The sequence below is a fragment of the Canis lupus genome, chromosome 7, assembly GCF_048164855.1.
Source record: "Canis lupus baileyi chromosome 7, mCanLup2.hap1, whole genome shotgun sequence".
NCBI lineage: Eukaryota > Metazoa > Chordata > Mammalia > Carnivora > Canidae > Canis > Canis lupus.
The window spans coordinates 44,770,619-44,796,896 of record NC_132844.1 but is presented as its reverse complement, the minus strand read 5'-3'; the positions used below and the strand labels follow the sequence as shown (position 1 = coordinate 44,796,896).

Here is a 26,278-nt window from a genome sequence, read left to right as displayed (position 1 = left end):
ATACAATTACTGCCTGACACATTATTGGTGTTTAATAAACTTTAAGTATGATTACTGTGTTTTCAATGATTTTTTTAACCCTTTTTTTTTAACATATCATAGGCCAGGAAAGTTTCTTCTTGTGTACCATTTTGTTTCTTACATCACTTCTTATCTGTCTTTCTTTGAGGGGGCAAAATAAGTCTTTCATAATTTATTTTTACTGCTGCCCTAATACTCATACACCTGCTTTACCTTCAGATGATGGTAGTGTCTGCCCAGGAAAATTGTTAACTTGGCTAAAATGGCATTTCCCAAAGTGCACTGCCCCCAATGTTAGTTACTCAAAAGGTTAAAATGCTAAAGAAATATACTAAAGGATTCTGTGCCCATATTTTGAGTTAAGCGAAGAAAATGAGGCTTTATTAAATAGCATCTTAGGGCTCTTAAAAAGCTCTTGTGCATTTTGAACAAAGGAGGTATGTGCGATGTAGCCTTTCCTTAATTTAGTCAGTAGTAGACTGTTTTTAGGTGAGTTTTCCATAAAAACATTCTTCTAGAGAATAGAATTTGGCAAGTTCTGGCTGAAGGAAGGTAGAATATCCGTAAGATCTCCAAATAACTTCTTTACAAGTCTGTTTTGGCCTGTTTTCCTCTTTATTTGTTTTAAATAGATAATTATTATTACTAAATAATAATATATTGTTACAACCAAATAACTTATTATAGTCTATATACTGGATTAGGACTGTGGTTAAGTATCTTAAAGCACCATTTAATTAAAAAATAGTGTAGGGAAGCAAAATACTAATATAAAGGCATTAATTCTATATTAAAAATTAAGCCTTACTATATACATCAAAGGAAAATTAAGGCAAAATATCATTTTCCCTTGTCCAGAGTGGCAAAATGATATCTGATGTTGGTGAAGGTGTGGGGATAGAGTCACCTTCAATCACAGCTTTTGGGAATATAGTAATATACATGTTCATTTTTCTATCTGGACTGTGGTATAATGAATCATTTTAATTTTCTTCTTTATGTTTTTTTCTGGATGTTATAAATTCTCCACAGTTAATGTGCTTAAGTTTGCTTACTAAAAGAAATATCATTTCATTTGTTTTTATGATTTCTCTAATTTGAAAATAATATGAAACTTTCAGGGCTTCTTTGTAAAGCTGCTTCTATAACTTCATTGATAATATAACCCCTATAACATTCTTTCCTCAGTACTATTTTAGGACATAGAAAAAAGACGGAATGACTTGCTAAACGTTAATTTGCATACAAGCTTATGTGAATACTAATCACTATAACCTTGTCTTTATAAAAGGCAAAAACAATATCCAGAGGAATTTAAGTGTTAAAGAAATTCTTTTAAATGTAGAAGAAAACAGGCGTATATTACCTGATAAGCAGTGTATACTTCTGTCCATCATCTACTTTAATAGTAGTGTTAATGCTTCTCAATTTTGCTTCACCAGCACAGAAAAAGTAGTACTATAGAGAAAAAAAAGAAAAGGTTTTCTTTAGTTTTTCACTATGAAATTAACACTTTATATTTGTATCAGACTTAGAATTTACTAATAATTTTTATATTGCTTTGGAGTCAAGGGGTCTGAAACTTAGAAAAGTGACAGTGCAATGTATACAACTAATAAAAGCTAGAATTCAAACAGATAAATGTTAAAGTATCAGATACACATACATGCACCATACATGTGTATGCATACACACATACACACACACACTATGCTTGTTTCTTACCAGTATTCTGGGGAACATATGTGAGGAAGGCAGCTTTTTCTGCTAGCCAAAAGCAACTGTTATTGGCAAATTTCCTTAGATATTACCAATTGAGCAATGTGAAGACCAGTGAATACAATCTAGAGGGTGATGTTAGTGTTCAAGGAAGGGAACTTTAAAGATTATGGAAATTAACCATTCATTCTAAGCTTCCTGAGGCTTGTTGGGGGGTGGATCTTTGTCAGATTACTACTAATTGAATAATAGTTTAAAAGGGGGCAGATCATGTCTATAACAGGTACATTTGATCAGGACCCCCTGGAAATTCCACAGGTGGGCTGCAGTGGCCTATTCACCCTCTAAACAGCGTATGCCTGCATGTGTATTAGTTATATTACAGTTATTCTTTCCCAGAAAGGGACTTATCATATCTGCAAGAAATCAATAACACACATGTAAGTTAAAGAAACACAGTTACATCGTGGTTCATAACTTCTGTGCATCTAGCCATATATGTGTTTGTATATCTATATACCTATATCTATATCTGTATCTATATATATTTTAAGAGGAAGAATAGGAGGAGGGCAGGGACAGGAGAGGGAGAGAAAGAATCTTAAGCAGGCTCCACATTCAGCATGGAGCCCAACGTGGGACTCTATCTCACAACCCTGAGATCATGACCAGAGCCAAAATCAAATTGGATGCTTAACCAACTGAGTCACTTGGGTGTCCTACATCTAGCTATATTTAAATTGATAGATCTAAAATTTCCTACATATAATCTAAAGATAAATATTATGCTATATATTTAAAATTTACAATATTTGGCCATTGCAAAAGATTCTTTTCCTTTACAAAATTATCTACTATTAGTTGACTTTAAGAAATATGTTTAACAGTATATTTAAATATTAATAATAAAATATAAAATGTTAAACAGCATAATCACATTTTGAGATTTTCAAAAACAAGTCGACCTACATGAACTTTGCAGGGAAAGTAGTTGCATAACATTTGGCTATACATTCTTTTCAAGCTCTGTGTAACTAGGTAAAAGTCAGTGTTTATTAAGTTCTTATTCTATACCTAGTATACAACTGATGTGACCAGAGAGAATATTTAATATTTTTAATAGCATAAATATTGATTTAGCTGTTTCTTATATATAATATTCGAAGTTCTACATTGTTAATGAAGATAGTTATTTGAACTTAAATAATAATGTACTGACCAACAGAGAGTTTGTTTATGTCTGTAAGAAGGTTAGTCTCCTTGATTTGTTCAAATATATCAGAAAATGCTTATTCAGGTACTACTAAGTCTTGTTAATTCCCTATTATCTTCAGAGCTGTCAAAGTCAAATAAATATAAAATACTTAATGGGCATTTCTATTATTTTTAATTGAATTTTTCTTTTATTATAAATAGCTCCTTTATGATATACATATTATGATATATAGACTACATATATATAGTGACTATTTACTGAGTGATTGCTTCGCATCACAGATGATTAAAACACCTTGTAAGTAACAACTGATTGCTTCCTTACAAAACAAACAAAAATCTAGAAGTAGGTACTATTCTTTTATTAGTTCCATTATTTAGAGGTAGAAACTGAGGTGAAGTGGTTTGCCCCTCGCCAGGGAGGCACAGTGATTTGCAATACAACTAATAAGTCTGGGGACTGGTGTTTGAGTTTCAACAATGGACATTATCTATGTACTTAATTCCTTGTTATTAGAAAGAGCCAATAAAATGTTTTTAAAAACTGGTTCAAAAAAATTTTAATTAAAAAATCAAGTTTCATATTATTAAACTTTCCTAAAACTTAAATTTCCTAAAAAAAGAAAAAAACATTTGACTAACAACTCTGCATTTCTAGAATGGGTCTTAATTATGATCACTGTGGAAGTGCAACCATAAATATGTCTTTTTGTGAAAACTGTAACATAAATGCATTCCTCATATGATTATACTTTAAAAATAGATGAAGAAATTGGAGCATAGTCTCAACAAATCATAGCGGAACAAGGAAAATCTTAAAATCATGAAGATAGAATAACACTGAAATTTCCCTTAAATCATTCCAAGGAAGCAGCGATGTGAGCAGAAAGAACAAGAATTCTGGCTTTACACAACAAAGTAAAAATTCTTTATCTACATTTCTTAAAAGAGTTCCAAAAGCGTGTATAATACCAAAAACTCTGTGAGAAGCAGTTTTGTGAGATGCAGAGAGAAAATACCTAAACTTCGCATTTGATTAATATGTCCCAGACATCTTTCTACGTGTTTATATGCATGTACTTTATTTACTCGTATTACATTTACATCACAACATTTATTCATTTACTAATTTGAACCTCACAGCAATCTTTATTACCCTCATTTTACAAGTGAGTAAATTTAAGCACAAAGCGCTTAAGTGACTTGCAAGGTCTCAAAGCTCCTAAGTGGCAGAGCTGGGCTCCAAACTGAGTCTAGCTCTAGAGCCCATGATCTTAATGAATTTTCTCAAGATGGAGGCTGACATAGAATTTCATTTATTTATTTATTTATTTATTTATTTATTTATTTATTTATTTATTTTTTTGACATAGAATTTCAATTCAATAAACGATAGTAATTATTACAGACATATCAATATATATCCTTTGTCATAAAACCTAAAGAAAAGAAATTCTTTTTTTTTAATAATAAATTTATTTTTTATTGGTGTCCAATTTGCCAACATACAGAATAACACCCAGTGCTCATCCCATCATATGTTCTTACTCATTTGGGGAATATAAATAATAGTGAAAGAAAAGAAATTCTACATGTCTTTTTAAACCATTGTGGTTTTAGAATTCCTCAATGTCTTGATTCAACCTATTATGAAAGTATTTTCATTCATTTGAAAGTGAAAGAAGTCTCCAATGATTCATTGTTTCATAAAATATTTTCTTCCACAGTCCCTTAAGTCTCTGGTAATTCCTCATAATGTCTCTTGGAGATGTCCCAGTGATGTTCTCTAGCTGAGACAGACACTTAGTTAATGGGAGTTGAGTCTAGGGCAGAAAAATGTACTGAAGGGAAACATTTTGAGTGTGGCCAGTGTTCAATATTATGTGTGTTTTTTAATTTTTTACATTTGGTCTCTACATTTCTTTCTGCTTGTTATAAGATTAATGGAAAATTTTGGTCTTTAGTTGAGGAAAATGCTATAGAGCAGAGATCAACAAACTTTAAGGGTAAGAATGATTCTGAGGATTCCTTACTGTATTCTATTTATTTTATAATTCTATTTTCTTACTCCTGTTTTACCTGCTCTATAATCAATTGGAAGTTATACAAGAAAAAAAAGAGTGTTTTAATTCTTCACTGAATCCTCAGAACCTGGCAAAATGATTGATAATAGATAAATGTTCAATGAATGAGTGAACATATACATGAATGAATAAAAATACTACTGCTACTAATTGGTGCATCTGGCTGATATTTACTAATGGCATCAGACTTTGTACTAAATAATATATATGAGTTTATATTACTTAAGAAAGATGAACATTTAAAGAAAATCGAACTGGAATATGGCTTATTTAATTTATAAGGTATAACTCACTGTTTCAGGGAAATTCACAAATTTAAATCATATCAGAAAAGAAATGGTAGATAAAAATACAGTATTATGTTTCATATATTACTCTATGTTGAGTTTATTGGCTTACTGCAGTGATGAGTTTGATGACTTCCTAAATCGGGGTATTTACAAGAATAGGAGTTGATTTGTTAAGGCAGAATGGTGTTGAAAGAAGAGCAAACTTGGATTTTTAAAAAGGGTTGTTATAAAGACTACCGTGTGTTAAATCCATATCTCAAAGTTTTTGATCTCAGAAACTCTTTGTGCTCTTAAAAATTACTGAGGACCCCAAAGAGTTTTTGTTTACTGGGTTATGTTTGTCAATAATTATAATGCTAAATTTTATTTATTTTTATTTTTTAAAGATTTTATTTATTCATAAGAGACACAGAGAGAGAAAGGCAGAGACACAGGCAGAGGGAGAAGAAGGAGCCTCAAGGAGGGGAGCCTGATGTGGGACTCAATCCTGGAATTCCAGGACCATGCCCTGAGCCAAAGGCAGACACTCAACCACTGAGTCACCCAGGAATCCCATAATGTTAAAATTTAAAACAGACATTTTTAAAATACAAAAATGTGTAAGTACACATTACATTAATGATCAGAAAGATGACATCTCACATGACATGAAGTCTCTGAAGAACTCCACTTATGAGAATAAGAGTGAAAAAGGCAAATAACAGTATTTTTATGAAAGTAGTTTTTCCCTTAAGGATTGTCTGAAAAAATTTTAGGGCTCCCCAGATCACATCTTCCATTAAAGATATAAAAAAATGGTGGCAATTTCTATCATTGGGATACTTGGAAACACCACAGTGGAAAAAAGGTTAAAAACAGAGAATTAAAGCTATTTAAAATACTCTATTTTGTTATATAATATTGAACACAAAATTACAAAAACATAACACACAGACTACTGGTGGTTATAAAAGACATATTTAAGATAAAATTTTGAGAATAACCACTAAAGAATCAGAACTTTCTAAAATTCCTTTAAATGAAATAAATGTAGTAACTTACCTGTAAAGTACCATTTCCAATAAATAATTGAATTAAAAACCCATCTACTGAATCTGAGTCTTGCTTGAGATACAGCAGGAGTCCATAGGAGTTGAAGGTCTGAAATTCTAGTGATATGCTATTTTGTGGATTTAACAACACTTTCTGAAATTCTAGATATGAATCTCCATAATAACAAGCACAGTTGAAATCTGTGGAGTCAGAAAGAAAATACAATTTAGGTTGGAGTTGAATATTCAATACTTGGGTTCACATTAACATTAGCATAATATCTTCTGAAGTGGCTCATACTTGACTCTTTTCTGCCTGCTACAAGCCTGGGTACCAGTTTCCTCTGCCATAGTCACAGTGCTTTATCATAATTTCTATATACTGGGGGCTTCGTGATCAAATCTCACTGGAAGGCAGGAGTATCTAGATGATTAATCTTCAACAGTGCATTCAGCTATACTTTATGTTACAGGTCAACAGAAATTGGAATATTTTCTAAAGAAGTTCTTATTCACTGTATATATAACATGTTGGTACCAAATTATGATTTATGTCATTACTGTTAATTTAATTGAGTAGCTTTTGAAGGCTGATAAGAGATTATTGAGAAGTAAAGGAATTGTCATCTTTTTGTAGCAACACTATTTTAACTGAACTTCCTTAAAAATGATCACTCCCTTGTTCTTTTTTTCCTCATCTTCTGAATGATTCTATTTTAATTAGCCTTAATCTTTGAAATGAAATATAGACACTTTGAGTAAAATATCTGGACAATTTACATTTCTTAAATTTATAAATAGGTGATTAATGATACCTAGTTAGTTTACTCCTTTAATGTTACTTTCCATTATTAAAATTTGCTTCTGTTTGATTAAAAAGTTGACTGATTGTTTTACGATATTTCTGTAACAATAGATATGAGTTATCTCCTTTCGCTTCTTCCCTTCTGCTCCTTTTGCGATAAATACACAAACTCCCTTTAGAATTTCTAATGTTTTATTCTTTTACAATTAATACAAATGATTATTCATGAAACTTTTAGTTTGCTGCCCACCATAAGATAACACTCTTTTAAAAATCTGTACTTTAAATCTTCTACAGAGTTTATATCCTATGTGGTGTTTTTTATTTTAAATTTTCAACAAAGTTTTCAAAATATTGTGTTATATATTCAAACTTGTAAAACACTCTAACGAAATAATCAGCTAAACTTCAAAGAATTTCTTCTTTCAACTAGAAATAAGAAATTTCAAAATACTTCCTGAAAAGTGTACTTTGTAGACATAAAAGCATATGAGATTTTTTTAATAAAAAAATTCATTGGTGAAGGTGGCTCAAAGATGGAAAATATTATCAATGTGTATTTAATTTTGATATCTTAACTACTTCAATTGTTATGTGAAATAAACAGATATTTGTTCATTATAGAGTTTAATAATGATGCTGCCTGCATAGTGCAATAAAGTTTCACATATTAAGTAATTTTAAAAGGTTTCAGCCACTTATTTGAATGAATTGGGAATGGAGACAAATAGCCATTTGATTTAAAGTTCAAAATGTCAAAGAGCATGAACTATTTTCAGACGAAAACTAGTATTACATGAATAGACCCAACATTGGTGAAAGGAAGAAACTACTATTTATTTTTAAGGATTTTGGAAAGATACAATCCAAATGACAATAGCAAACTCAAAAATTTTAATTTCATTGTTTTGTCTTTTTATGGACTAATTTTTTAAAACTTAAGTTGTTTTATGTGACTAGTGCTTTACATGAAAACCTACACATGCACCCATTTGTAAGGTATATGAGGTCAAGAGCCATATATGTTTGGTTCATCATTCTGTGCCAAGTGCTTGGTTTTCTCAAGCTTGTGAAACCATACTATCTCTTATAAAAACTATAACTTTTGTTTAAAAGTATTGAGAAAATTGAATTGTGTTTTGTTTGGATAAAGAAAATCATGAAATATTTTACATAAAGCCATAGTAATTTGACCATATTTCTAGTGTTTCCTATTCACATGCATGAATACAGATTTTATTTTACATTTTTAGCAAAGACAATCAAATAAAAAGAGTGGTGACAGTAAGCAATGAAGTTTTATGAAGCAAGAGTAAGTGTAGAGGCTATTTCCAGTAATGATGTACTAGAGTAAAATAATAATGCAACACATTTTTCATTATCTACAATTAAATAAGTTCCTGCCTTTCAGTTTTCATTTTTTCAAAAAGAAGAATCTATCTGAATTGTATATCCTCACATTATAATTATACCTTTGAGTGAGTTTGTATGCTTTTGGGACATATAACCAGAAAGCCCAATTCAAGGTAGCTTCAGAAATAAAGAAATTCAATGGCTTAAGTAAAAGCAACTTCAAGAATAAGGTGGGCTTTCAGATGGACTCTAAAAAGCTCAGTTCATTCCTCAGAGGAGACCTAGATTTGCTCTGTCCCTCCATTCTGCTATTCACATGGGAATTTCTAAGCAGCCTTGTCTTCTTCTGATTCTAATATGGTGGGCAGTGGTAGTTTAAATGACATACTTCCACATTTGTGTCCAATCGCTCAGTTTCCTATGTTTTCAAGAAAGGAAGAATTTTCCCAAGTATAGAATGAACCTTTCCTAGCAGTTAACTGGCTAGAACTGGTCACTGATTCTACTGTGGAGGGTGGAGTAAATTTCTATTGAAACCTGTGGGGAGGAATTCATAGTGAACAAAATTTGTATTCTGCTTGGAAGAATACTAAAAATCTAATCCCAGTATTTCCCCAGATTCATGCCATATTTCCTGGCTAATAATAGCTGACTGTCAGATTCAAAGACTCAAAGTACTCTATTACATGTCCAAGCTAGAACTTCCAATTTCCTGTGTCTGCTGCTCCCTTCTGAGATGATAGTTCTTGCCTTCATTTCCAATAGCACATACAGAGTACAAGGATGATTCTAGCCATACACAAAACATATTTAAAATTTAATTGTTGCTAGGTGGAGAGTTGCCAAAAATTTTTTGACACCTAATTATTTTATTTTCCAGTGCATACTGACCCACAACCATTCTCACTACATGAAGGTAAAGTAAATTTTAAAGCAATTTTAGTGAAAAATAAGAAGTCAATAACCCTCCCCTCCCCTACTGTACAAAGGAGGGTTTTAAATAGATTAGAAGATCTTAGGAGAATATAATAATGCAGAGTCTGAGGCATATATGAACATTTAAGTTAGAATAAAATAAAACTCTTGTGTATAATATCCAATTCTTTGATAAGTTATAAACAATTACTCCAGCAGCATATTTTCCTTTTAATAAAATGTGTAATTCTTAAAAGTACAGGATTCTCAGCCTGAGACTTTTTGTTTGTTTGTTTGTTTCTTGGTTAGTAGATCACAAAATACTAAATAGATTTTAAGTAACAGACTCTTTTTCATTGTTAGTGTTCTATACGTAAGGTTAAATGTGAAAACTGGAATCTTTTGGAAAAATTGAATACCAAGCTTATCTACAAGGTAAGGCTTATCTACAAGGTAATGACTCTATAATGACTGAATAGTTTAAATAAAGGACATGTATTATTTAACCCTACTTCCAATAAATTATTGTTAATACCAGTGCAATCCATGAATAATTGTTCAAAGAAAGAGTGATAATGTATTGCTTTCTGGAATATGTATTACCAGCTAAATTTTAAATACTTCACAACTAAAATGCAAAATGGCTTTTTATTTCATGCATCCTGGAAGTAATATTTAGAAAATAATAGTGAACATTAGTGATATGTGTGTATATGCAAAATTTTCCATTAAAATAGAGAAATACTAATGTGATAAAAGACTGCGTTTAACACTTAAATATAATACATACAGGAAGATATAATGGAGTGTTTATTAAGTAACATTGAGTCTTGATGCTTTGTTCTACTAGTAATCGGATCAGCAACCATGTATTAGCTACAGAAACTCTCTGTGACTTTGTTTTCTTCATTTGTATTATTTCTAGAAAGAACTTGGATTTTATCACTACAAAATACTCTACATGTTTAATTCTTTATACTTCCATGTTCTACAAATTGTATTTCATTCACCTTAAAATCCAACTTTATACAATCCATTTAAATTCATCTCAATTAGCTCAGTATCGACTAATAAAGCAGGAGCAAGGAAGAAAATTAACATTTATACACTATGTGCCAGGTTTTGTTAAATACATATACTTTTTTAAATGCTGTTTTTTTTTTTCCTGGCAATTTAAAGATTCATGCCACTTGAGAATACTTTTGTAGGAAATAAGCATATTTCAAAATAAATCATGAAATCTCTGTTTCTTTCATGGATTTTCACAGATTGATTAGTCCATGGACTGTAAGTCAATGACATAATTTATAGAGCAAGTATTAATCGTATGATGCAAAAAAAAAAGTTTACAAAACAATACTGACATGAAAAGCCAGAATATTCAGTTTAAGATTAAGGAAGGAAAAGAATATTCAGTTAAGATTAAGCCAAAGGAAATGTATGATAAATGTGAGCTATAGAGGCAGATTTTAAGAAAACAGATGATTGCAAAGAAAGCTGAGAGAGAGCTAGTCAAGTAGTTGAATAAATTTTTTTCTGAAAGCAATTAACAATCTTTTTGAAAGGAAGCACAACTATAATCACTATATTTTCCTTTCACCAGCAATTAGAAAAAGATTACCATTAGAGAAAATTCCATATACAGCCACCTCTAAGGACTGGAAGTAACTCTTAAAATACAAATCAAATCATGCCACTCTCTTGCTTAAATCATTTGTTTTTGCTAATCGCCTATGATAGAATTACTTAATATTTACTCCGTATAGAATCTTTCCAAACATTTTTACCCTTTTTGCTTTTTAATATGGAATACCAATCACTCTAGGATAACTATAGAGTAGCCAACCTTCCCGTACTCATCAGCATTACCAGTCCTGTCATGTGTCATCCTTCCTGTACATGGGTTCTGTTTCCAAGATCATTATCCTTTTCCATTGGACAGATTGTCAACCTCAAGCCAATCAAATGCTTACTTAATTAGTATAGATTTATGATGTCTTGATTTTGAAAGGACAAGCCTTACCCTTCCTCAGGATTGTGATGCATATTGCTTGTCTTGTGCCATTTGATATAAATAGAACCAGTTACATGTGCAAATGTCCTATTAAATAAATTATATAAAAATTTATATTGGTAATTGATTTGAATTCCATGATCTTATAGAAAAAAAACTGTAACTAATTTATATATTTGTGATACCTTATCTTCATAAGATGGGCATGGTATGTTTTCATTTTACAAGGTAATCTAAAACATTTTTAATATAACTTTTCTTCATAAAGATCATGTGCGTATTTTCTTAGATTAACTTCTAAAAATCTTATGAATTTGTTGTTATTTTATTTTATTTTATTTTTTAATTTGTTGCTATTTTAAATGTAACATTATATATTTAATTATGTTGTCATATTGAAATGTAATTGACCTGTATATTGAGCAGCTTCATTGAACTCCCGTTTTTGTAATACTGTGTCATTTGTGAGTAATGAAATTTTTCATTCTTTTGCTCATAATTCTTAAACTATCTTATTAGTTTATACAGTGCCAAGACTATCAGAAAAAAACACTAGACTGAAGTAATGTTAATGAGATTCTTTTTTTCAGGGAAGATTTTTATGCTTTCCGCTTTGAATGTAACGTTTTGCTCTTTAGTAAGTGGTATCTTTTAACTCGTTAAGGAATTTTCCTTCTATTCTGTACTTGTCTGAAATTTTTAGCAGGACTTAATTTATCAGTTTTTCACTTATTGACATGCTTATAATTATAGCTTTGATAGTCTAATACTAACTTCTATTTTTCCCCAAAATAAATTTCATTTGCTTATGATGTGTGTACATACATGAATTTCATTTGCAAGAATTCATGTTTAGGACATTTCATCTAAGCTCATGATGGAGAATGCTTTTAAAATTTCATTTTTCATGGTACCCTTTCTGATTTTCATACTTAAGTTTTACTTAGCTTCATTAAACAAATTGGGCAACATGAATTTCAATTTCTAATTTTGGCAGTGTTTTTGTTTACTTGCCACCCCAAATGTAACTCAAACTATAAACTAAGAATTATAAAACATCTTCAAGCAATTATAAAGGATTTCATTTAATGTACTGATTAGGAATCAGAATGCTGTAGCAGGCAAGTAGTGACTTGCAAGGTGTTTTATAGTTTTATTTTGGTCACTTACTGTGTGTTACCTTAGAGAAGCCACTTCACTTCTCTACTTCCCCATCTTTACCCATTAATTTAGGTGGTACCTATTCTGAAATGGTAGTTACAACAAATCTAATTGTAGTTGGGATTCTTGGGCTAAATTATGTGCTTTATCACTTAAAAGCATAGAATCTTAGAGAAATAGTTCAACCTCTTTGAGTCTCTTAGTTTATCAATGCAATGATAATAACAAAGTTGTTGCATTATAATATATATGGAATTGCTTCATAAAGAATTTGCTCTAGTCTGTACAGCAGTCCCCCCTTATCTGTGGAGGATATGTTCAAAACCGCTAGTGGATGCCTGAAACTAAAGATAGTACTGAACCTACATTTACATCTTATTGTACTGTACGCCTCCTTCTTGTGATGATGTGAAATGATAAAATGCCTACCTGATGGAATGAAGTGGGGTAAATGACAGAGGAACTGTGATACAGTGTTTGGCTACTACTGGTCTTCTGACAGTACCTTAGAAGGAGGATTATCTGTGTCCAGGCCACAGTTGATCACAGGTAACTGAAACCACAGAAAGTCAGACTACCTATAACAGAATACTACTACTGTATATGTGAAAGAAGCCTCGAAACACAAAGGTTTTGTAACTAAAACTTATTTTTATTATATTTTTAAAGACTTTATTTATTTATTTATTTATTTATTTATTTATTTATTTATGAGAGACACACCCACAGAGAGAAAGAGGCAGAGATACAGGTGGAGGGAGAAGAAGGCTCCATGCAGGGAGCCCGACATGGAACTCGATCCCAGGTCTCCAGGATCAGGCCCTGGGTTGAAGGCGGCACTAATGAGCCACCAGGGCTGCCCCTAAAACTTATTTTTAAAATAGGTATTCCATGTTTATGCTCTATATTTTTCTCAGGTATATATTTAGGAAGGTCTGAAGCATAGGGTATTGCCACATTATACAGTTCTGGGTAGAACCCTAAGTATTCCAAGGTGTTTATGTAGTGGAGCTGTTGTGAGATCCTTAAGTGCCCACTATTCCCATAATAATAGGAGCAGCTCACATTCTTACCTATTTTTTTTTTCTTTTTTTTTTGTTTTTTTTTTTTTTTCTTACCTATTTTTATGATAGTAAAAAATGTGAATAAAACTAAACATGCAACTTTGACTACTAATGAGAATGCATATTATACTTTATTCTTCACATAGCACCTTTATATGCATCATCTAATTTGATTCTCATCTTGACCAGGGAAACATGAAAGGCTAATGTTCTTACAGGCCAGTTTATCTAAGAAACTGAAGCTTAGGGAAGGTAATTTGATCAAAGTAGTAGATCTCTCAGAAATTGGCTTCTTTCATCAAAGCACATGTTCTCTAACCAATTTTATTCTGTGTGAACAAGGCTGCTTATCAATTATTTTAAACATACAGTATTTCGATTCTTTAAAAAAAAAAGTTCATTTATAATAGGTCCAGTGTGGATCTTTACACTGAATTCATACATTCTCTGTAATGTGAGAGACTAGTGTAATGTAGTGTAATGATTAGCATCACTAAATGTACAAAGAGTGCCCCAGTGGGCTCCAAAGTGCTTATAATCCAGTTTTTGAGTATTGCTTTTTAAAAATAATTTATAGGGGTGCCTGGGTGGCTCGGTTGGTTAAGTGTCTGACTCCTGATTTTGGCTTAGATCACACGATCTCAGGGTTTTGAGATGGTGCTCCCTTGGGCTCCATGCTGGGCATAGAGCCTGCTTAAGATCCTTCCTCAAAAAAAAAAAAAAAAAAAGATAGATAGATGATAGATAGATAGATGGATAGATAGATAGATAGAAAATCATTATTGAGCTCTTAGTTGCTTTGCAATAAATATTTAATTAATAAATCTACCCTGAAATTGAGTTACATTTAATCTTCGAGATGATGTATAATTTTTCCTTCTCCTGTTTAGTGTTTAAGGAATATTATAGGCATATGTTGGTTTTTTTTTAAGATTAATTTATTTACTCATGAGAGACAGAGAGAGAGAGGCAGAGACACAGGCAGAGGGAGAAGCAGGCTCCACGCAGGAAGCCCAACATGGGACTCGATTCCAGGTCTCCAGAATCACACCCCAGGCTGCAGGTGGCGCTAAACCACTGCACCACCAGGGCTGCCCATGCATATGGGGTTTATAAGTATTCCTATTTTATTTGAAATCTACCCACTACTTAAAACATAATTTGATGAGGAAAATACCATTCCACAGAGAGATAAGAATGTGGTAGCACTGGGAAACCTTTGTTATCACTTAAACTTTTCATTCCTTTGATCAACCAATTTACAGAGAAAACAAAAGGAATGACTCAGGATTTTTCTGTTGCTCTAGGGCTCTAGCAGTCTCCTGAAAGACTCTCATGCAAATTTAGGATGGATTTATTGCTTCAATATTGAGATGACTTTGTATTTACTTTTTCTTATGATTCTGACAAATTACTTTTTCTATATAGAAGATTAGTACTAACAACTTTATAAACATATAAGTATTTATGTTGAATAAGTAACTTTGGGGTGCCTGGGTGGTTCATTAAGTGTCTGACTCTTGGTGTCAGCTCAGCTCATGATCTCAGGATCATGAGATCAAACCCCACAGGGGCTCTGTGCTCAGTGTGGAGTCTCTCGAGATTTTCTCTTTCTCTCTCTCCCTCTGCCCCTTCCCCTGTTTGCACTCTCTCTCTCTAAAATAATAAATAAAATCTTTAAAATAAAAAAAAAGTAATTTTTATCTGCCAACGTACATCATCATAATAGAGCCTAGGGCTCTAAGTATGGATAAAAATAAGCAGGCACGTCACATTGTATATTTATCAGAAGCTATCAGATTTAGACTATAATGGTTGCCCATAATACATCTGGGAATAAAGTATCAATTTAACAAGTTCTAAAAACTAATTGCTGATATGTGTTTTTTATTAATTTCCAGTAAAATAAAACACAAAAGCTATTACCAGTACTCTCCTTTATGCAACATAACCAAATGAGTAACTTACATTATAATTAATAAAACTTTGAAACCTCTTTTTAATTTTCTAGATAGACTGCTGCTTATTTGGGGCAGCATTTCAAAAGTACAATATTTGCTCAATGCATAAGGAATTAAATAGTTAATTCTTCACTCATATGTAATTAAAATAGAATCATAAATACTTAATATTTACTCATCAAATATTCTTTTTTCATGTACTTTATTTTACAATCTATCATATTACTTCAATGATGCCTATAGTCTAATTTTCCCCCTCAAGCTGTCTTGGCAATTATCAGGTTTAATTCTTTTCGATGCTCAGACTTTACTGATAGATAAGAGGATAAATAAAGGTGTTAATAGTGATTATCCATATCTCACCTTGTTCCTAGCAATCAGTTTTAATTAAATTTAATTTCCAACTCTTCAGCTGCTCTTTCAACATTGTTAGAGGTTCAAGAATGATTTCTGCTATTAACCAGCAGCTGGCTACAGGGAAGAATACAAATGAAAAATCATGTTCCTCAAAACTGTGGGACATAGATACAAGGACAAAAGGGAGACCACGCAAGTTAAGGAATATATAGATAATATGGTTTTATACACACACATATATGTATATATGGAGCTCAGGGCAGGCTTCTCAAAAATATGCCGAAGTGGCATATTGATTATTTTGAATTAAAGTTATTAGAGAAACAGCTAGTACAAAAAGACACTCTGACCATCTTCTCCCACTGAGAGTAGGAAATAAATTTCCCATGTTAAAGGTAACTTCCCTGTACAAGGAGGTAGAGAGACATCCTTAATACCAAAGGCAGAAAAATCAGGGCCAAGAGGCCTATGGAAATAAAACTGTTCAGTTTCTTTACTTATTAGTACCCAAGCCTAAGTTTCTTTGTCTTGTCAGTGCAAATTTATTGTTTGTCTAAAAGGTATATAAATATACTGCTTTGATCACTTCTGGGATTTCATATTTATGAGATTGCTGTACGTATGGATTAAATTTTTTTTTTTTCTCTTGTTAATCTGTCTTATATCAACTTAATTGTTAGACTAGCCAAAAGAATCAAGAAGGGTAGGAGAAAATTCCCCCTCCCTGATGTACACACACACACACACACATACACACACAGCAGTCTTTACTTTGCACTGAATGGGAATGTTTTGTTTTGTTTTTAAAGATTTTATTTACTTATGAGAGATACAGAGAGCAAGGCAGAGACATAGGCAGAGGAAGAAGCAGGCCCCCTGCAGGAGCCAATGCAGGACTCGATCCCAGGACCGGGGATCATGCCCTGAGCCAAAGGCAGATGCTCAAACTCATCCGCTGACCCACCTAAATGTCCCTGATGAGAATGGTTCTTGCATAAAAACATCTTCCCTCAGGTGTGACAGGTTAGAGGATTTATTTTGAAAACATCTACTTTTAGAAAACTCTAAAAGGCCTACTTGCCACTGACACTTTAGTATGACTTTTATCAACATGTAGGTTCATCATTAAAATGAGTCAAGGCATAAAGTACATCATGTTTCCTCAGTTATTTGTACTATGTGGCATTTTTAAGCCATTTCTAGTCCTTTTGGAATGAAGTATGATGAAAAGAAAAAAGAGATGATATCTTTTTTTGTTATGAGAGTACAGTGGGGAAGGTTACAAGTCAAAAAAGTGACATTCCCAGAATGGAGGTAAGGGCCAGAAAAATCAGGATAAAGAAGGAAGAGTGGGTGGGGGTTGTAACCATCCTGGGAATGGCATTAATGGAAAGCTGAGGAACAAACACATTAAATACAGAATTTGTTTTCCTTAGACCCATTTTGAAACTGTTACATATGAAAATTCCAGTGGTCTAGTAGAAACACATTATATTACTGAAAGTTCATCTAGTTAAGAACAATTTTAATGGTTGGGGCACCTGACTGGCTCAGTTGATTGAGTGTCTGACTCTTGATCTCAGCTCAGGTCTTGATCTCGAGATAAATAGTAAGTTCAAGCCCTGTGTTGTACTCCATGCTGGGCATGGAACCTACTTAAAAACAATAGATAAACAATTAAAAATTATATGTAAAAAAATTATATGTATATATACACATATATAGATGAAAAATTCTAATAAGCATATTGATAAGACTTTAAAATCTGGGCAGCCCTGATGGCCCAGTGGTTTGGCGCCACCTTCCGCCCAGGGCGTGATCCTGGAGACCTGGGATAGAGTCCCACATCAGGCTCCCTGCATGGAGCCTGCTTCTCCGTCTGCCTGTCTCTGCCTCTCTCTCTTTCTCTGTGTCTGTCATGAATAAATAAATAAAATCTTAAAAAAAAAAAAAGACTTTAAAATCTGTCAATTCTTAGAATGTCTCCAAGCTGCAATAATCAGTTTTATATTTTTATTTTTCCTACTATTAAAAAAAAAAAAAACTTCCACTTCACAGCTCTGAGGACACATTCTATAATGCAAAATGCATTCTTTTAATTCCAAAGTTGTTATAAAGATGTGTTAATTTGAGTGATATAAAGCTTAGAGAACAAACTGCAATAAAAAAGTGAGAAATGAAAGATATGAATTTCCTTGGGAAAATATCTTGTAAAGATTTGAAGCTTCTTGTCATCTGGATGTCCTTGTACATCTCAGTGAGCTCAGTGGGCTATGCAGGATAACCTGACATATTAAGGTTAAAAATTAGTCGGATTTCATTCAAGGACTGCTGATTATGTCAGCACATAGGTGGTTTGGTAAAAAATGTATCAACTCTAAAACACTTAACTAGTGGGATTTTTACTCCACTTTTGCTCACACTTCCCATCATCTAGTCTTGCCATTTCCTGAGGCTTTTATAGATTCTATGCTATCAATCACCATGCTCTCTATATTTCCGACTGCCAATTTTAGTTTCCAATTCTCAGGTCTGTTTAGTCTGTTATCATTTGTCCAATTGTTTCTCAGCTTCCAAATTTTTATGTCTGTTTTCTCTTCTACTATTATATCTTTGTCTTAGTGGATTTATATATATATATATATATATTTCTTATTATTTGTAGGATTTCAGGAGGAAATGCAGGTAAATTTATAAGTTTAATCATCTTTAACTGGACTGCTAGTTTTTGTTAATCTACAGTTTTCAGTTAGAAAGTCCACAGAATTCTTTATGTTCCTACAGAATTACTTCTAAGCTTAGTTAATAAACTCTTGTTTTTAAAGGACTACCCTAAATAAATAAATAAATAAATAAATAAATAAATAAATAAATAACCACCCCTGGGCAGCCTTGATGGCGTGGCAGTTTAGCGCTGCCTGCAGCCCAGGGTGTGATCCTGGAGACCCGGGATCGAGTCCCACGTCGGGCTCCCTGTATGGAGCCTGCTTCTCCCTCTGTCTGTGTCTCTGATCTCTGTCTCTCTCTGGGTCTCTATGAATAAATAAATAAAATCTTTAAAAAAAAATAAAGGACTACCCAAAATACATGTGAACTCTGCCTCACTCTATCAGGATTATATTACAGTTCTGGTCTTTGTTGAAACTGTAAGTTTATCAAGAAATCATAGACCTGTAGAATCTGCCCTTCTTATAGAGAAGTACTATATATGATGGCACATTTTATTACATTCAGTCTACATCTACAAATGTTACTTAAGCTAATGCTGTCCACAGGTGATCCTTATATTCAAGACTCTACTACCAAGGCTTCATCTAATATTGTAAATCCGATGGGAAACCTTAGACCTGATACTTAGGAGTCTTTCAATTTTTGGAATTTCTAGAAAAGTGGGAATTATTCAATTAGATGCATAATTTGGTTTATAATATAAAAATACAAATTAGAACTAATTTGGTTTATTATAAAAGTAGTGTCACTGTGGATGTAGCAAAAAGTGAGACCAGTGATTTCCCAGAGTTGCTAGATATTTGCTAATTCCAACAAGAAAGTGTCATAATTGAATAATCAGATTCCATTTCCTTCCATTCTATGAGAATGTAGGGCTATATTTACCTGATAAAACAGAAAAATATAAACAGATAAAATATAGTGGCTAAACATTTTAATAAGCACTTTAAAATGCAATATTGAGCAGAGGCCAATCTAGATATGGAAGTTGAAAACTATACAAATGGAAGTGCAATGAAGTTATATTCCTACAAGGCTGACCTTGTAGAAGTCTGAAAACTTCTGTTTTGATGAGGCACATGATAGGAAAGAAGAGTGTAGGTCCCATTCAAGATTAGGAGTCAAATAAGAAATCCCTACATAAACTAAACTCCAAAAGGGAGATATAAATAAACCTGCCATATATATAAGAAGTTGGTAAAGAAATGACTGTTTGGCCATAGTGCTGGGAAAAAAGCAAAAAAAAATCCTGAGCATTTATAACCAAAATCTAGTCCTCCTGTATGTTTATAGAATGAATTTGCTAATATATAAAGTGCATTCTAGATGTATTAATTTAATGCATATGCATTCATATTAATTTAGGAAGACCTCAAATCTAGAATTTATTTAAGTGATACACAGTTCGCAGTATTCAAGCATTTGGCAGAAAAATAAAATCACAAAACCTAAGTAGAATAACACATTTTAAAACCAGAATTCTAAGAATTCCTATCAATAAAACTCCAAGGCAAGGTGCTTTCAAAGAATTGTCAAACATCCAAAAAAAAAAAAACAAAGCACCATGAACAAAAAACTATCAGCAAGAATATAAAAAACATATATACTTCAGCTAATGAAATAATCTGATGTAGAATATAAAATAGTTTTGCTCCATGTTTAAAAAGTAAGAGATTGAATAAAAAATGTAAAGAATGAAAAACTATTACATAGGACCAAGAATATTTGAAAAGGAATCAAATAAAACTTGTAGAAATGAAAAATAAAATATCTGAAACAAAAACTCAGTGGAAAACACAGCTTTAAAGATCATTAATCTACTGAAATGTAGATATGAATAAATATCCAGAGTGCAGCAAACACTAGATAAAAAGTATGAAAACAAGGTTAAGAAACATGTTAGAAAGAGGGAAGAATCTAATATGTACTCATCTAGAATTCAAAAGTAGAGAAGAAAAAAATATGGAAAAGCAATATTGAAGAATTATATGAAAAGTTTGCAAAATAAAGCAACCTGAACAAAGGAATACAAGATTTATAGATAAGACTAAACATATAATAATTGATTTCTGGTATAAATAATATGGAGTTAAAAATGGAAAACAATCTTAGATAAAGAGAAGGGCAGAGACGAGAAACAGTGTTCAAAGATCCTTGTATTTGGTAGGAATATCGAATAAATACTGATAAAATTTACACATTGTACATATGCATGATGAAAATTTAATGACTAACACTGAAGAAACAGAAACAGCAGATAACTTATAATTTTAGAGCAAAGACTCGATGAAAAGCTCCTGCAATCAAAACATAGCCAAGGGAAAAAAGACAAAAGGAAAAAAAAAATGCAGAACACAAATAAGATGATGTAATACTTATATCTGAAATCATAGTAAATATAAAAGTAGTGCACTTGACTCATCTCTGCCATTTATAGTGACAAACCAAATCTTAAGCGCATGAAAAGACTGCCTTTCCAAACTTCGTAACTTTGCTGCAGGAGTAATTTCCTTATATTTTAGTAAACAATAGGAATGTTGGGAGAGGGGCATCTGGGTGGCTTAGTGGTTGAGTATCTGCCTTGAGTTCAGGTCATGATCCCAGAGTCCTGGGATGGAGTCCCACCTTGGGATCCTTGCAGGGAGCCTGTTTCTCCCTCCGCCTGTGCCTCTGCCTCTCTGTGTCTCTCATGAATAAATAAATAAAATCTTTAAAAAAAGAGAAAAGAAAAGAAATGTTTGGGGGAAAGATAGATATGTTTACATAGGGGGAAAAGTATGCTATGGGGATATATTCACCATATTCTAAGTTCTAAAATATGAGGAAGATATTGTACAGTAATGGAAGTACAAAAAGTTAAGAACTGTCAGAGTCTCCTAAGGAAAATTAACATGAAGGAGAAAATTTGCCTTAAGTCATTCAAAAACTAAAGGAATCAAGAACAAGTAAGTATTACCTTTTTTATTTTTTTGGTCTGAAAACATCAAGGAACAAAATAGATGTCCTTGGAAGCAAGAGAGAGAAAGCAAATATTTCAAAATGATACTGAGACAATTTTTTGTCCTTATGAACAAAACTGAAATTGTTCATAATTAAAAGCCATATGTAAAAATATCAATTCTATGTGGCTTACGAAGTACATGGGGAAACAGCTTTTTAATGCTTTTGGCAGAACATATAGCAGAACACTTCTTTTATTTTAGCAAAAGAAGTATTTCTTTAAAAAGACACAAAAACAATAATTCAAAAATGAAAGGATGGACATATTTGAGGATATTAAGGATTTATGTTAATCTGAAAACACTAAAAATAACAAGCCATAAACACCAAAAAGGCATTTGCAAAACATATAACTGAGATCAGTTATCCAACATTAAACACAGAATCCAAAATTAAACATGGACAAACTGAAACTATAATCCAATAAAAGCAATTAATCTAATTTAAAAGAGCATAAATGACTTGGAAAAACGTTTCTGAAAGAGAAAATACCAATTATCAGTAACATAGAAAAAATGCTAATCTTTATTAGCATTCAGGGATTGCAAATTACTCCAATAAGATATTTTTTATAATTATCTAAATGGCAAAAACTTTCAGTATGAAAATACCAGGTGTCCCTAAATTTATAAAATAACCAATACTGTTACAGAATTTGATTGGGATTTGGTACAAATGAAGTCATTTTGGAAAATGTTTTGATATCATCAAAAAAAATTCAATGTTTTTACCCTCTCTGATGCAGCAAGTCTATTTTATGCTTATGCCCTAAAGAAGCTCATGCATGCATGTAGTAGGAAAAAAGCAGTATGCATCAACATGGAAGATTCTAATAAGTAAAATGTTGATCAAAAAGTAAGCAGCAAAAAAAAATGTATACAATATTGTAAAATTTATGTACATGAATTTTAAAATAAAATAATTTTACAATAAAATACATTATTTATTATATATAATACTGCATGTATATTACTACATTGTTTAGTGATGTATAATTATAAAAAAATATCAAAGATTAATAAGCAAAATGAAAGCCATGGGATATGGGTGTTAAAAAGTTGCTGATAATGTTCTACTTCTTATGTTATGTGGCCAGTAGGTATAGTTCTTTCATGTGTCATTCTTTATTTATGTAGTTTGTCTTTGTTGTATTTTGTATTTATTCACTATGTAATAAAAACAAATTGAAAAGTAAAACTTTATAACTGTAAATGGGATGGTGGTTAGACTAGTTTTTAGTTTGTTGCCTGAGTAACTCTGGAATCTCTATGCGATTTTATCCCTAAGAAAATGTCTCCATTTTAAATGACACATCTGACTGTGGATTCTACTTTACCTATGTCAGATATTGCACTGATTTAAGTCCTGGATGTTCAATATCTATCCTGGGAAGCAGAGCTGTGGTCTTAAAATGAACAATCTGGAGCAGACAAAAACTCAATTATTTAGTTTTCTTACTTATTTTTCCATAGCATATTCTCCCATCCACTCCTACTCAAAGCCATATTTTGCTTTCATAACATTTTTCAGGTTTTCCTAAAAACAAGGAACTATTACAAAGAAGTTTAAATAACAAAGTTAATATAACTCATATGTTAAAATTTGTTTACCAACTTTAAGAATTTTCAATAACTCAGTCTCAAAACTCATTAGCTTCATGTGCACAATTGATCCATTTGCTCCTTTTCATAAACAAGTATGAAAATATTCATGAGTAACTGGTTCCACCTTCATCCTACTAGCACTTTCTAAGACTCCTGTGAATCCAGGAAATCTTGGGAATCCTGAAAGGAAACATGACATCCCTTCTAGCTCTATTGTACTACAGCTTCCCCACAGCCAAGGGCTCTGCTTCTCTGCCTTTACTGAGATAAGATTTTCTCCCTTCTTGCTTTGAGAAGTTAACAAACTGGTGATAGTGCCGATGTTGCTAGAAAAAAAGATGCTAAAAGAAAAAAAAAGAAGAAAAGAAGACTCTTCACACATTTTGCCAGAGTGTAGAGTTCACTATATTCATTCTTTCATTTCATTATTCAGCTGTGACAGGCCAAGTACCCACTATGAGTCAAGAACTGTTCCACCTATTTATCTTTTTTCTCTTCAGGGACTAATTTTTCTTATTTGAAAGGAAATTGTTTCTTATCCTTGATAAAATCTTTAATGTCTTCTGCTGTCTCAGATCTCCTGTGCCCTTTATAGTATATTCTAGAATTATATTAGATTAGGATGCCAGAATTCACTATAAAAGGAAATGGGAAAAACTGAATAAAAGTACAAATCAGTTACGGCTACAAGGTTCAAAGTGTCCACAAGCCTTCCCTTCTGATGACCCTGCTAATGGAGGCTAAGTAAAAATGATCCTGCTGCTGTCACTGCATATTATAATTCTGTTTGAAAGAAGTGAGGAGCCTATGAGAGTCAGCTCTCCCAACTGTCTGAGACTAGTCTTGATTTAGACCATTACAAATTAATTAATCTCAGAAGTCAACATGGGAGAAATGTAGTGATGAGAAGAAAAATCATCAGAAAACACACAGATTCATATTTGGTTCAGTAAATTTAGCATGTTTATAAAACCATTTTCCTTTCATCTTGACTTGAAGGAACATGTTTAGCCATTGTCAGAACTCATCAAGCTCAGATTTTGTTTATTTCCAGGAAATTATAAGTATAAATTTAAGTCTTTTTACTGATCAATTTAGTGGAGAATTTGGTTTACCATGTAGATATTTCAGCTACAAAAATTAAGAAAAACAGGTATATTAGCTGATTAGGAGACATTTAAATATGACTATTGAAATAGACACATCCGAAACAGAAACAAGGGGCACCTGGGTGGCTCAGTTGCTTAAGCATCTGCCTTAGGCTCAAGTTATTATCCCGGTGTCCTCGTATCGATCCCCACATCGGGCTCCCTGATTCTTGGGGAGCCTGCTTCTCCCTCTCTCTTTCCCCTTTCTGCTCCCCTTGCTTGAGCTGTCTGTCAAATAAATAAATAAAATCTTAAACAAACAAAATACATCTCAAATATTAATCTACATACTAGCACCTATCTACAAAAACAGTACTTCAGGGAGTTTAAATAAGACATTAAACAAGAGTTAATGGAATAAATAGCTAAAAATCACTGTCATTTCAATGCAGCAATTTTGTCATCATTGGTCCATCCAAGCTTAATATGTCATAATGACATCCTGAAATAGTCACACACATACCATCCTTCAGCTGTAAAGCTGGATTTAAACCTTATGTTTTTATGAAGGAATTCAACTAAAAACACTTTGATATCTCACAGAAGATGAAAGGATGTATTTTTATAATTTGAATTAAAATTATAATATTTAGCCCACAATTTTGCTACAAAGAATAATAAATTTGGGCATTGATTTTTCTTATTACGGACCTTCCCTGATACATGATGGGATTATATCCCAATAAGCCCATCACAAATCAAAAATATTCTAAGTTTAAAATGTATTTAATACACTTAACCTACCCAACATCATAGCTTAACCTAGCCTACCTTAAGCATGTTCAGAACACTTACGTTAACCTACATCTGGGCAAAATCAAGTGTTGAATATCTCATATAATTTACTGAATCCTGTACTGAAAGTGAAAAACAGAATGGTTGTATTAGTTGGTACAGAATGTTTGTATCAGTTTATGTTTGGGATCCTGTGGCTGACTGGGAGCTATGGTTTGCTGCCCCTGCCCAGCATCACGAGAGTATCATATTACAAATTGCTAGTGCAGGAAAAGATCAAAATTCAAAGCACAGTTTCCACTGAATATGCATTGTTTTTAAATGCAAGTCAAAAAATTATAAGCTGAACCATCCTAAGTTAGGGACCATCTGTATTTATTTTGATGAAACAAAACCATAATGGTAGTAACTATCTAGCATTTATTAGTCAAATCATATTTGTTAGGCAAAAGAAAATTTAGAAGAAAATTTAGTTTCTAATATAAAAGAAGAAGATACAACTATAATTTAATAAAAACTCTAGATATATTTATCTTATTGTATTTTATGTAGCTTGGGAAATTAAGATTTGAAATATATAAAAGTCTAAGTGTCATTAATAACATCAAATTTGGTGTCATGTTTATTTTATAGTATATAAATGGAGAAATAACTACCCAATGCCATGGCACACTACTTTAATATGAATAAAAAATAACAGTAATTGCTATACATAAGTCAATCTGTTGTCAGTAAATGTTTCTCAACTAACACACTTAAGCACTAATTAATAAAATATTTGCTAATATGACCTTTTTAGAATTCATGATTACAAAGCCAACACAGAAATCCTAATGCCACTTATAAGTAAATGCTAGGAAATCAAATATAATTGTACTACATATTAACAAATAAACAGTAAATAAAAGGCCATGTGCCTAATTTTCACTTTAAAAAGTATTCAAATTCCTTTTAATAGATGTCAGAATTATAGTAAGCTATTGATTACATAACAAAAGGGCATGAACAGAACGGGCACTAGCAGAGTTAAAAAGGATCTCTGGACTCTCACCTTGAGACTTGTGGATAAAC

General features: G+C 32.1%; 1 protein-coding gene across 1 annotated transcript in view; it reads right to left on the bottom strand.

The window, feature by feature from the left end:
* The window catches only part of EYS (eyes shut homolog), a 1,513,100-nt gene that overhangs the window by 575,752 nt on the left and 911,070 nt on the right, over nucleotides 1–26,278 (bottom strand). The window contains exons 24-25 of the mRNA XM_072832461.1: nucleotides 6,371–6,561; nucleotides 1,388–1,479 (exon numbers count right to left, since the gene is read on the bottom strand). Of these exons, the coding sequence (XP_072688562.1) occupies nucleotides 1,388–1,479; nucleotides 6,371–6,561 (283 nt within the window). The remainder of the gene's footprint in view (nucleotides 1–1,387; nucleotides 1,480–6,370; nucleotides 6,562–26,278) is intronic.